Source organism: Sceloporus undulatus, chromosome 3 (genome assembly GCF_019175285.1).
Source record: "Sceloporus undulatus isolate JIND9_A2432 ecotype Alabama chromosome 3, SceUnd_v1.1, whole genome shotgun sequence".
In the NCBI taxonomy this organism is placed as follows: domain Eukaryota; kingdom Metazoa; phylum Chordata; class Lepidosauria; order Squamata; family Phrynosomatidae; genus Sceloporus; species Sceloporus undulatus.
Genome location: NC_056524.1, coordinates 71,990,873 through 72,004,992, shown reverse-complemented (window position 1 = coordinate 72,004,992; position 14,120 = coordinate 71,990,873). Strand labels below are relative to the sequence as shown.

The 14,120-nt window shown below is 39.5% G+C and overlaps 1 protein-coding gene across 1 annotated transcript in view; it reads right to left on the bottom strand.

Moving 5' to 3' along the window:
- Positions 1 to 14,120, bottom strand: part of PDE9A (phosphodiesterase 9A) — a 205,612-nt gene that overhangs the window by 146,867 nt on the left and 44,625 nt on the right. Inside the window, exons 5-6 of the mRNA XM_042459712.1 lie at positions 2,970 to 3,024; positions 1,702 to 1,772 (exon numbers count right to left, since the gene is read on the bottom strand). Of these exons, the coding sequence (XP_042315646.1) occupies positions 1,702 to 1,772; positions 2,970 to 3,024 (126 nt within the window). The remainder of the gene's footprint in view (positions 1 to 1,701; positions 1,773 to 2,969; positions 3,025 to 14,120) is intronic.

The following is a 14,120-nucleotide window of genomic DNA, read 5'->3' as shown; positions in this document are numbered from 1 at the left end:
AGCCTCATGGCAGAATACACCCTGAATGCCTGACGGAAGGTGGATTCTGACATATGGTTGCCGTGGTACAGGAGTGAGCAGGTTCAGAGTAGCCCCAATCTGCTCTTTTGGGACAGTCTGTTTCAGCTCAAAGTGGTCTAAATAAGCAAAACTTCTCATTTGAGTTTTGCTAGTTCCTTGGCGTTTTGCTGGGATTTAGCAATTCTTGTTGCCTCCATCTTGTTTCATCCCTGGGGGGGGGGGATCCTGTTTGTAGCAATTTCTTCAATCTACAGTAGAGCTTTTCCAAGGGCTCCCCCTCCCCCAAGGTGGTGGAGCCAAAGACCAAAGACCAAATTTTCTTTTCCCTGTTTTTAAACCCCTTTTGTAGTTATAGTCAAGAGTGCACAAGTGCTATTTCACTGGTGCATTGATAACTATAAAATAATTCCAAATAAAGAGACAAAGGTCCAAGGATATTTTTTTTTGGCTCTGATCTGTCTTGAAATTTGAGGTCCTGGATAGAAGGGCCAAAAGCAGTGTGCTGCCACTGATACTAGGGTTCCAGAGTGCGTGGCAACCGGAAACAAACAAACAAACAAGCTTCATTTATATACTGCTTCATACTGCCTAAGCAGTGTCTAAGCAGTTTACAACTGTAAGCTAATTTGCCCCCAACAATCTTGGTACTCATTTTAGCAACCCTGGAAGGATGCAAGCCTGAGTCAGGTTGAGCCCTTTGCTGGTCTTGAACTCGCAACCTTATGGTTTTGAGTGAGTGGCTGCAGTACAGGCATTTAACCACTGCACCACCAGGGCTTTTTAGCACATCACAGTGGCGGCCTAATGGCGGCCTCCCATCCACACGGGGGGCGCCATCTTGATGTAAGCAATGCGCACCATATAAATGTCGCTGCACCTCGCTTACGTCACGAATGCGCCAATGGCGCACTCATGATGTGTGTGTGCCGTCCTAAACAGAACCCTTTTTTTCCAGGTTCTTTTTGGGGCAGAGGGACGCTGGGCAGTTTGGCTGCTGCGGCATCCCTCCACAGGCAAACAGGCCACTCCCAGCCCACCCTTTTGGGGCAGTTTGTACCAGGCCTGAGAGACCATTTGAGGGTGGGAATAAAATGTTGTAACTAGTTCTGGGAAATAGTCCAGGACAACAGAAATGTGCTCTAATTTTTTAAAAAAAAATCTCAAGAACTATAGCAGCAAATACCACAACTTCACAACACATTTGTTCAAAGCTCACAGTACCCCAAAAGGAAATACACATATTTTAAGCATGAGATGCCAAGTCTAGTGAGTCAGTTAAAGGCCTGAGTGAACAAAAAGATCTCGCATCAGATCTAGCAAAAAGACCAAAATAATGTCTTTGGGAAGTGGAATGCCACTACCAAAAAGCCTCTTTCCTTTGCTTAGCCTCTCTTCATTTGGCAAAGGCAGTCAGAGTAGAGCTTCTGAAAAAGATCTTAAGGCTTGGGGTTCTTCAGATAAACTAGTCACAAGCTGTTTGGGCCATGTTTTCAATGGCTACTGCACTGAGAAGTGCTTATGTGAACTTATCATCATGTGCTTTCAGAAAAACCTACAAAACCCCATAAGCTTAAGATGTAGGGAACTGGCACAAATTGGAAGAATCACCCTGAAAATGATAGAGCTTCTCAAGACTGATACAAACAATTCTAGATTTCATTTTAAAAAAAAGACACTCACATTCAACCTTTTTCTCCAGCATTGCCAAGTGATTAGTTACTTCAGTTTTCAGTTCATCAATTTTAAATACCCTAGAGAGAGAAAAAAACACCTTAATTAGGAATACAACACACACAGTTTTAGCAGCATAAACTGACAAATTTGATGCAAAATTTACTTCAATTAGTGAGTAAAATTAACATAAAAAGTCATTTAATGATATACTTTATATATCAATACACACACATACATACACACACACACACACACACACACACACACACACACACAAAATATTTCAATAAATAATTCTTTAATAAGTGACGATGCTCCACTAATATGCTATTGCTCTAATCCAGTGACTTGTGGCAGCCATAAGGATTTCAATGTGCAAACTGACCTTCTTCACTTTTAGTCACTCACCACTCATTTCAATGGAATAGACTTTTTTGCCCATTTAACAGAGTGTGAAGTTTTCCTGAGTGCTTTTAAATAAGTGAAGTAGTCAACATGTATTTTAGGAGCACTATATATGTTGAATTTCACATGAGGTTCTGAACTGGGGCATATATCTCTGCAGTTCTGGAAGTGCTAATAAATGTTTTCTTCCTTAGCATAATCATCCGGTCTTGATTCCTCTCCTTCATAACCATTCCCATTTCCCTACGTTTCCTGTCTTATTTAGATTGCAAGCTTGAGGGCAGGAAACTATATATCCCACGATTCTAAAGCAAAGAGCCATGATACTTAAAATGGAATAATAGTGCAGTGTGAATGGCCTCAAGTTGAAGTAGATTGCTGTAAGTACTCTTCTGTTATTTTAAAATAGGTGCCTTACAGATCAGCTAAGAAGTTGAAATCTAATATTGGTTATAATACTTTTTTTAACCAGAGAAAATGATATTCTGTGTCTATCAGAGAAAATGCAGATTCTATTAGCACAAATTAATTCTGTTTTCTTTCAGGTAAGAGTTGAAAAAACAAAACAAAAAAATAAATGCAGTGAAATCCTAGGTATCTGTTTACTCATCTCCAGATCTCCACTGGGTCTTGGAGTGTCTTTGGTTTCAATCAGGAGTGCAGAAATTTATCATTTTAAATTAATTCATCTTTTTCCTCTTGACCAATCTGCACAGACTTTTATATGCTCAGACATGTCAGATTCAATATACAGAACGCTGGAACAAACGCTAATGGTTTTATTCCAGAGTAAGACATCTGAGGACCACACTACATAGATGTATGTGGGAAAATATAACATTTCTAAAGCTATTATATGAAGATTTTACCTTGACAACTGCTCAGCCACCTGTACCAGCAAATTCTGGAACAATTCCTCTTTTTCTGTTAAGAACATAAAACAAAATAATTGGAAATGGTAAGAAAATGCTCATAGGATGGAGGATCCCAATATAGGATATTCCAAATTCTACACTAACAGTAGGAGTCTGAAAAAAATAATCTCTTTAGGAAAGATAATGAGGTTGGCCATCTTCATCCAATCAATATTTGAGAGCAGGTGCCTCATTGGAGAAAACCAAGAATTCTTTTAATCTGGAATACATTTTGTCCTTAACTAGGATGTTACTGTTGTGCTGTGCAATACTGTGGGGAAAAATACGTGAAATACCCACACATGCACTATTTCTGTGAAACATAGACTGATAGCTTTTACAAGCAGCAATATATTTATGCATGTGTTATTTTTATTCACAAAATAGTCACCTTAGGAGTGAGAAAAAAAATCTGTTATTGTATGTGAATCTGAAAAATTTAACTTTCTAAGGAAAACACATTGACATTGTTATGATGACAATGTGGCACTTCCAAAATCTTTTAAACCTTTTACTCTTTTCCTCTTGTGCCACTGCTGCCACCAATTTGTCACAGTGAGACTCACCTTCCCAACCACTTTCTCGAATAGCAGCCCAGGGGGTCTTCCTGATCCCACCACTGCCACCAATTATGTGAAGGTGATAGCCTTTATTCCACCAATTCTTCACTGTGAGACTCAAACCCGGGACATTCTTAATTGTCTCCTGCACTATAATTCTCTTTAGATGCCAGCCCTCTGGGTTTCAATTTTCCCCCCCAGCTTGGCACCAGCTATTCTTTGACAGTCACACACCCACTGTCTAATGTGTCCCAAACCTAAAAGATTTATCTCAATGTTGGTAGTGTTTTTAACGTGTTACTGAAATCACTTCACATAGCTGCTTGTTAAAGAAAAAAAACACTAAATTAATTACAAGTCGGGCTGAATATAGTATCTCTTATAGTGGATGGTGTTCATAATGGATATGGTGTATAAATACTTTATTAGTTACACAGTTTAACAGTTTCTTTAAATTGTCTTGGTAATTGGTTCTTTATAGCTTTGTATACAGTAGCCCCTCTCAATTTATGGGGGACTCGTTCTGGACCCCCTCGCAAAAATAGCAACTTGCACATATTCGAGTCCCTTAGAAAATAATGGGGTGCGTGTGGGAGAACGCTGGCATTTTATTAATGGACGTTTGTCCCTTCCGTGAAGAGCAAGACTGCAGATCCCAAGTCCTCAAAAAGGGAGGGATAACTGTATATGTTCCCTTACAGACTATGAGATGGAACAGACCAGCATAAAAAACTGGCTTTCAGCCAGCTTGGGGGCATGGTGTACACACGACAAGACACAGGCTCCCAAGACACCCAGAAGCTGGCTTCGTGCTGCCTGGCTGCCCACATGTGGGCTGGCTTCTGGGCATTCCAGTGGCGCAAAATTTAGATGTCGCATGCCGCTGGAGGGCCTTAAAGCCACAGCAAAGCACAAAAACCAGCTTTTTGCTAGTGCAAAAAGGTGCGGCTTTTTGCCACTTTTTTTTGGGCCAGCAAAAAGGCGGATTGGGGCTGTGGTGTGTGGTTGTCATGGCTCCAGTCCAACTTTTTCGGGGGCAGCTTCAAGCCACCCCTTTGAGGCTGTCTGTTTCGCCCCTAAATTCTCAAAAAACCTATATTAAACTTTTGTATCTTATAACCCTTCTGGTTACCTGTGACTCCACTAATCACCAAACGCTATGTTTCCTGCAGGACACTACAACAATATAATTAAGAACAGTCTTCGTCCCTTTCTTGGGTACCAAAACCCTTTCTAACTGCCCCTTACAGTAGCCTAACCTAGCTTCAATTGTTCTTCACCCCTCAGGGCACACTAAACATCAACTAACCTTTTAAACCTGCTCCTCCGTCTTATATAGTCACTGCTGGTAGCAGCCCACAGGTTTGCCTGGCTTTGCTCCCATTGACTAGTGTCAAGGTTCTAATCTGCATGTTGTCTCCATGGACGTTCCAATTGGCTTTTGAAACTTAAGGGTTTTAAAGAGAGGGCTTTTAAGGGAATGTTGTATTGTTTTTACTGAAATGTTTTTAATTGTTTTGAGGTGGGCTAGTGTAATGTAGTGGTTTGAGATTGGACTAGGACTTTCTAGGTTTGAATCCCTGCTCAGCCAATGAAATTCACTGGGTGACCGTGGGCAAGCCACAGTCCTCCAGCCTCAAAGGAAGACAACGGGAAACCTTTTCTGGACAAATCTTGTCCAGAAAACCCCATGATAGAGTCACCATAACTTAATTCTGTTGAATGAGATTATTGCCTTAAAGTCCTGTTCTGAGGGCACCACCACACCATCCTGAGACCCCACTTATCCCAAATTCACCATATTACCCCCAAACATCCCTTATATTTCTGAAATTCTATATAAAACTGCACTCTAGGTTAAGCAAATTTCCCAGTAGCTACATATATTTTGCCTACAGGTGAAAGAGGTGGTGACGTATTAGCATGCTATGAGGGTATTTTAACAGTAATTTCCAATGTGCAAGGTAAGAGCAGCTATTTTTGCTGCTTCCTTCCAAAACATCCTCATAATGTGCTTTTAAGCATTACACCTTGATTGTCAGTGAAATACACTTTCCATTATCCAGATAATCCATGGGCCATATTCATTAGTGGCTCTACATATTACTTCTTGTTTTTGTCTGGTAGAAAGGAGAAAAAGGAAAGAGGGAAAAATACATCAAGAGAGTTATAAAAAAATCAGTAACTAAGCATACTCAAGGGAAAAATGGTATTTAATACTAGCTAGAATGATGGGGGGAATCTGTTTATGTACAGATGGTTCAGTAAACAATATATTGGATTGAAGGTTTGGTCCAAATGATCCCATTGCTATGAATACACTGGGTGAGTATGATTGTATCATTTCTCCTGCTGTCATTGGACTGCTCTGTAAAATGGGAAGGAGAACCCCCTACTCCCATTCTTCTTATGAGTGTCAGTAATGTAAAGATAAAGTACAGCCATCCTAATCCAGTACTTCACCAAGAATACAAGCTCTATTGAAAATGCTGGGTTTTGACTTTAACCTCAGGGGGGTAACTTTAGTAGCTCCGAAGGCCAATATTCCTTCATCCCAGATCAGATTACGCACTCCACACCGACATGGTTGTGTAACAATACAGTTTGACTGTGAGTGCTACATAGAAGTAGGAAAACCCCAATTCTGCATTCCCAAAGCCAACATTTAGATACTAAAATTAGCCACATAAAGAGTGGGCATCTGGTTTTACACTTCCTGGACTCTTTGAAGAACACAGTTCTATAGCGTATCTTAGTTAATGAATCGTTTGCCAGCAAAGCTACTCTATTTCTCCTTTTTACACATGCTTTTCATACCCACCCCATCCCTTTTTTTTTCATGACCTCTATCAAGCTGGAATGTTGTTGTTGTTGTTTTTAGATCAACATAGATATTGAGAGAATGGTGAAGGAGGGATGGAGATACATAGATGTTCCACACCTGCTCATCTGCAATAAACAATTCAATCAACAAAGCCTGGGCTGGAAATGAGAGAAATTCTACTCTAGCTCATTCTACTGCAGTCATGTGTGCCTGCCTACAACAGGGAAGGTACAAGAGCAGCTGCAAAGAAAGAGAAAAGGGGGAAACAGATAAATCCAGTCCCACCAGTTTTCACCAGCAGGTTAAAATAGATATGTCTGGCAACCAGAATGGAAATCATAAGAAAAGTGGAGGCTGGGGAAATATTATCCTTGGATGCATTTTGGGAAAAGTCATCCTTGGATGCTTTTTGTTATTTATGCAACATTTACTTGAGCTGGTTGTTTCATTTTACATGAAACATTTATATTGTTTGTCTTGTATCAAATGTTTGCTGAAATATGTCAACCCGATCTTCTTTTTGTGGTGTAGTATTGGGGACTGGAATCCTATTGGGGAGTTATGAATGTATAGTCACCATAATTATAATGCTTTTCAGCAAATCTCATCCCAGTAGCTGACAGTCCCCTCCACTCCTGTGAGTGATCTCTGGTGTGACAGGCAGAAGCAAGATCTCTGTCACAATTCCCCTGAATGCCAGAGATTGCCTGCAGAGGGGCACGGGGGACTGTCAGCCAGCTGCTGCTTGTTTGACAGGGGAACAGACCCCCATTAAAGCAGTGGCTGCTGCCTGGTAAGTGGAGAATGGGGGACTTTCACAGCCCTTAAGTTACCCCTAAAGTAGAGGTTGCATAGGGATTATGAATATGAAACAGCCACTAGTTTGTAACTCTAGGGTTACACATCTGTAACAGGCCAACAGACTTTAGCCCATATTCTGTGCACATTATTTCTACCTCCACATACACCAAAGAATGTCCAGGAACTCATCTATTTCATTAATTGAGTTATACCTGTACTCTAAAATGAAGCTTACACTGCCTGAATATTTTGCTTTAGCACCTGTTTTTGATGTGTTTTGCCACTACACCACTGCAATACAGGGTCAACAATAGTAGTTCATATTCTATATTTAGCCTCCGATCCAGCCTGCAAAAATAGTCATGGAGCTGCATGTAGCCCATGGACTACAGACATTCACACAGCAGGGTGCCCTAGCACTATATAAATTTTGCAATTTCTTTTTTTTTAACTTGTTTTTATTATAAAAACACACAGAAAACAACATTAAACATTAATGACCACAAAACCACGAACAATATAAACACACTAAACAATCTATGCACACTTGTTACATTCCTCTGACTTACAAAAAGGAAAAAAAGCTCATTGTTCTAGACTTCTGATGCTCAAATATTTTCTTGATCTCAAGCAGTATTACTTTAATGAAGCTTTGTGGTCAATATTATTTGGTATTTAGATTCTCCACCTCTTTTTTGCAAAATTCTACAATTGGAGTCCATTCTTTGTCTATGATATTCATATCTTTATTATTCGACCTCACTATCAATTTATCAAATTGATAAGCTTAACTTAAGTACTCTATCATCTATCAAGGGAATTTGCTTTGTTTTCCAAGTTTATTATACCAATAATCTAATATATGAATGAAAATAATATATGATTCCAAATTTCTTAATCTTGGGGCACTTCCATCACATATGGATCTAAGAGCCTGTGGACTGTTGGCATTTCCAATACTTATTTTGCTTTTTTAAAATAGATCTTTGCTATTTTTTGAGGTGTTAAATACCAACACTGAGACATTTTAAAGTAATTTTCTTTTAAATCTAGGGACAGTGTAACTTTTTGCATTTTCCTTCTTGATTGTTCTCAGCTTTCCAGATCTATCGTATTTCCTACATCTTTTGCCCATTAGGTCATTGTATCTTGAGTTTGCTCTTGTTTCAATTGTCTATCTAGCAATAAGCTGTAGAATTTTGTTGTTTTTCCCCTCTTCGTTGCTAAATATAACTTTACCTAATTCATTTCTGCCTTCTTCAAAGCATTGTAACTATAAATCCAATTTAAATCTTTCCTTTAGTTGTATATACAGTAGCCAGTGTAGTTTATGGTCTGTGTTCCCAGTTTATTCCAATGATTTTATAGTGTTTTGATTTGATCTTTTATTAAAATGTCTTCATATCTTAGCCATTTGGAGGATTGTTTCCATCTCCCTTGGAATGCCTCTTGAGGTGAAATCCAGCACAGTAATCTTCCATAGAATTTCTTTTTTTAGGTTCATCCAAATCCTTAATAGAGGTTTCCTGATAAAGTGATGTTCAAACTCCTCATGAACTCTCGCTTTATCAAGACAAAGACATGCGTGCCACCCATATCGGTTATTGAAACCTTCTAAGGTTAATAGTCTTTCATTGTCTAGCATAGCCCAATCTGATATCCACAAGAGTGCATTAGCGTAATAGTATAGTGTAAGATCTGGTACACTGCACCCTCCATTTGCCTTTTTCTCTGTCAGCATTTTCCATTTGATTCTTGGCTTGTGTCCAGCCCATATAAAGTTTCTCAAGTCTTTATTCCTTTGACAAAAAGGATTTTCATTTACAATTATTGGTAAGTTTTGGTAGGAAAAGTTTATTATTGTCATTTTTTTACTGTAGCTATCCTGCCAAATAAAGTGAACTGCAATTTTGATCAGGTTTCCATTTCTCTTTTTATGTTCTTCCACAGAGTTCTATCATTATTTTCAAAAAGGTCTGAGTTTCTTTTAGATAGCCAAATACTTAAATACTTCATTTTTCTCTATATTACATCCAGATATCTCTTTTATTTCTTCTTCTTCTGATGTCTTGGTATTTTTGTCACAATTATAGTTTTAACTTTTAATTTTGAATCCAGCAAAATCTCCAAATTTATTCATTTTATCCATTAATTTATCAAGTCCATTAAGAGGTTCATCTAAAATTACAACTAAATAATCTGCAAAGGCCTTCAATTTGTATTCTTGTCCTTTCATCTTCATGCCCTGTATTGCTGGATCTCTTCTGATTGTATTATTTAGTATCTCCAATACCATTATGAATAACAAGGAGGACAGAGAGCATCCTTGGCATGTACTGTTCTTGATGTTAATTTCCTTGGTTTTCTCTCCATTTATTATTAGCTTAGCTGATCGGTTTTTTTATAAATGTTTTTTATCCATCTAGAAAGTTCTCCCCAAATCCCATTCTTTCAAATTATTGTGAACATGCAATCCCATTTCACTTTATCGAAGGCCTTTTTGGCATCTGCAAATATACTGTACATGCTACCCATTTCTCATTATGTTTATCCTAATACTCTTGTGTTTATCACTGCTCTAATATTTTATTTCATATGCTTTTTTGGTAGGAAGCTTGATTAGTTATCATGAACAGTATTTGTCAACACATTTTTCAGTCTCTCAGCTAAAATTGCTGCAAAATGTTTGTAGTCCAGATAAAGTAAGGAGATTGCTCTATAATTTTGAACATTTTTCTTGTCTTTTCCTTAATAATAATTAATTTGTTTTATTTATATACTGCTATTCCAAAGATCATAGCGGTGAACAGTAATACACAAAGAATACCTTCTTTGTGTATTACTGTGATATTGGCTTTCTACCATGATTCTGGTATACCGTTCTTATGAATATTGTTAAGAGTCTTTAACTAAGGTATCTTTATTACTTTTTCCATTTTCTTGTACTTCCCCGCTGACAGACCATCTGGTCCCAGGGCCTTATCTGTTTTCATTATTTTTACTGCTTGTGCAACTTAGTGAATTCTGCATTTAATAACTTCTGTTCTTTTTCTGAGATAGCCTTTATACTTTGTAAATCTAGATATTGTTCCAGTAATTTTGTATGGTTGCCTTGTTTTACTTGTGAAATTTCTTCAACATGATCACAAAGGCAGCAATAACACTATAAAAACATTATTTCTGCATTACTTTTTAATAGTATGATAATCCATGCTTTGTGACAAATATTTCTGGTATCAGTTTTCTGTACAACATAATTACCCCAGCCTCTATGCCATTTTTTTCCTGCTTTGAGCATGAATTCTTGTTTCTTCCAAAATCTTGCAATGATGAAATCAGATGGGATTCGTTGGACAGATCATTTCCAATGATTCTGGATTCTAGAGTTCTGTGTTGTTGTTTTAAATTTAGAATCAGTGGTTCTGTAGATAACTACATGCTCTTTATCGAGCATCAGTGGAGCAAGTTAAAATCTTCTTCACTACATTGGAAACTTTGTGACATAGCAGACGCAGGGAGAATGGTTCATGACATATCCACTTGCACAATCACGTGAATGAAGTGATATTGACAGTTATTGATGGATTTCTCTCATTAATTTAAAATTGCATGATAATAACAATAGCACAACTGGTCAGCAATGAATGAGTGCTGATGTGTGCAAAAAGAGAATGAAACAGAGGTTGTAACTCCACTCCAATTCTGCCAGTAGCACCTCATGCAGTAATGTTCTATGTGTTGCCCAACCTATTTAAAAACTTAGAACAAGGATACCTGAGGTATTGTGTGTCTGCACCTGTGTTTACTCAAGAGCTTAAGTAGGTACAGTATTTCTCAGGTATTCCCACTATCTGGAATGCATCTGGTGATTACCAGTTAAAAGGCCTTTGTGTTGATGGTACTCTGACTGTGCTATTCTCTCCACAGGGAGATTCATCTTGCACCTGCTTTGACATCACATGGTTGCCAAGTAAAGACATCTGTTTATCCCAGGTGTTTATGTTGGTTTATTTTTAGGTTGTCTGATGGTTTTATGCTTCGTGATTTTAACTTTGTTATCTCTATATTTTGGGATAGTGTATTATTAGTTATTGTTGCTTTTCCATTTTTAATTTTCCACTGTAAAACTACCCTGGAAATTCATTTTGAAGGACATGATTAAAAAGACCCCAACACCTAGAGCAAATGAATGTATCCAAAGAGCTTTGTGTACTGACAGCGCAACAAAATCCACATTTACTCAGAAGCAACCTGACTTGGCAACCTGAATACATGTTCAATATAAAAGTTAAAATAAAGCTAACAAATTTTAAATATGTACTTGATTTACTGAGTTTACTAAATTTAGGCGCGTACAGACCGCCCCTTGGGGCGGCCTGTAGGCGTGCCTTTCCCGCCGAATCGGGGCCTCAGTGTCCGAGCGGCAGCCGCTGAGGCCCCAATCCCACTTTCCAGGCCGCGGGAAGCGGCAAAAGCCCCTTCCCCGCAGCCTGGAAGGGATGTCCTTGGGCTTCAAACCCCAAGGACACCTGCGGTGGCAGGGAGGGAGAGAAAAGGGGCCGCTTGGCCCCTTTCTCCTCTGCATTGCTGGGCACAGCCGTCTGAAGGCTGCGCCCAGTGACGCAAACAGCAAAAGGAGCTCGTTCGGAGCTCCTTTTGCGGCCGGGGAAAGGGCGCTCTATGTGCCCTGGCGCATGTGTGACGATCATGTCTGCGCGCGCCCGTATAGAGCGGCGCGGCCAGACGCTGTAATGGCGGCAGCCATTGGAACGGCCGCGCCATTTGTGTGCGCACTCCACGTGTGCTAGGTTGGGGGCGTCGGAAAGGACGCCCTTTTTAACCCTAGCACGCGCAGAGCGCGCACTTTAAGGCCTGTCTGTAACGGGCCTTAGTCACAGAACGATCTGCAAGAAATTCAGCACATTCTATGCACATCCTGTTAAAGGATACTGCTTCTTAACTGAACCAGTCTCCATCCTTCCCACCAAAGCCACTGATATGACTGTACTGGCAATGAAAAATGTCAGAAGTATGGACTGTATAAATGCCAAAAGAGAGTGCTAAATTGATTTAAAGGCATCTTTATAAGGGATAAAAAGAGGGTAGTACCAACGTGAGAACTTAAAATGAAGTTGGCAAACTTCTAAACTATACATCTTGAATCTTGCCTGTATTACGGAGTTTAGTCTACTGAAGTGTCATTTTAGTGAAAATCCATTTCCGTCATACGTTTTGTTTTGAAAAGGATAGAGAGATGAAATCAATAACCTATGATCTAGCTCCCAAACAAAAACAAAAACAAACAAACAAACAAAAAACACTCCAGGAGGAAGTGCTAAAGTGTAGGAAGATAGAATTACCTTGGGAATAAAGTGACACAGAATAGAGGAATACAAGATGTCAACAATAAACGTTGGACAATCAACCAGCAGCACTTTTAAAGCGATGCTTAAATTACAACTGTCGAACGTGTGTCCACAGTTCACTGTTTTATGATGATACAAGTGGAATCTTAAATTATTGAGATTAACCGTAACACAAAGTGCCTGAGAAGAGAAGCATCTTATACAGGGAAGCAACAAGTGGGGCCACTGCAGACCTCCATAGAAGGAGTTTGCTGGCTGAGTGTCTGGTGTCACAACAAAGTGCCATTTCCCCTTTGCGTCTGGCTTCTTCCGCCAAGCCTCCCTGCAGTTTGCGAACTGGGAAAAGAAAGCCAGCTAGCAAGGAAAAGACAGGGAGCTTACTGGGGTTCTTCATCTCGGTCCACAGAGAAATTTATATCAGGCCATTGCCTCTTTCCAAGGGAGCTGGGCAGAAAACCAAATGGGGTGCCTTTTGTGTATGGTGCCAGGTCCCCCAGCTCACCAGATTTAGCCACTGGTATAGTAATTGTCTGTGAAGGTACCCTCATATCTCAAAATTGTTGTGTTGATTGGCTTTCTCCTGAGTCTTTGGCTAGAGTGAAGTGATTGATCACTTTGGTGGTAGATCCAGGTGAGGGTGTTCCCTGAGTGCCCCCCTGCTATTCCCCTGTGGGAGGGCAGAACTGGTTTGTACCACACAGTCCAACCCTTAATACCCTCACGGGCTTGCTATCCTTTGGTAAATAGAAACAAAAGCTACACAGTTCAGAAATAACTGTTCATTCAGACGGACTCTGTATATGAAGGGGTGGTCTTGCCTCAGGAAACAAATGTCTTGGCAGACCATATTCACCTTATGATTTTTTAATTAGTGCTAGATGATCTCCATCAAGACAAGGGAGATGTGTATTTAACTACATAAAAGAACCTATTTAGAAAAAATATAGACAGATGCGTATTTAATGCATAAAAGAAACATACTTAGAAATAGCCTTGTTTGAAACATCATCTTACACTTAACTAAAGTTCGCTTTGCCATGTATTGTCGCTTGGGCTTACACAAAGATATGAGAGAGTGTGAAACTGGGCATATGAAAATTTACTGTTGTTGTGTGCCTTCAATTCATTTCTGACTTATGGCAATCCAAAAGTGAACCTATCATGGGGGTTTATTGACAAATTTGCTCAGAAGGTCTTAGCCCTTGCATCTTCTGAGGATGAAAATGCGACTTGATCAAGGTGACCCAGTGTTTTCCCTGCTGAATGGGGATTTGAACCCTGTCTCCGGATGTCAGAGCAACACCCCCAAACCACTTATTATTCTGGCTCACAATCAGACATACAAACATGTTTATTAAACATGCACTTGTCCATTTGATTGTCCACCTTTACTTTTTGAACTAAATCACCATAGGTCATCTACATTGTAGAAATAATGCTGTTTGACACTACTAGTAACTACCATGGCTCCATCCTACAGAATCCTGGGATTGTAGCGGGGCACCAGCACCTTGGCAGAGAAACCTAAAGACCTTAAAAATTACATCCCGGACTC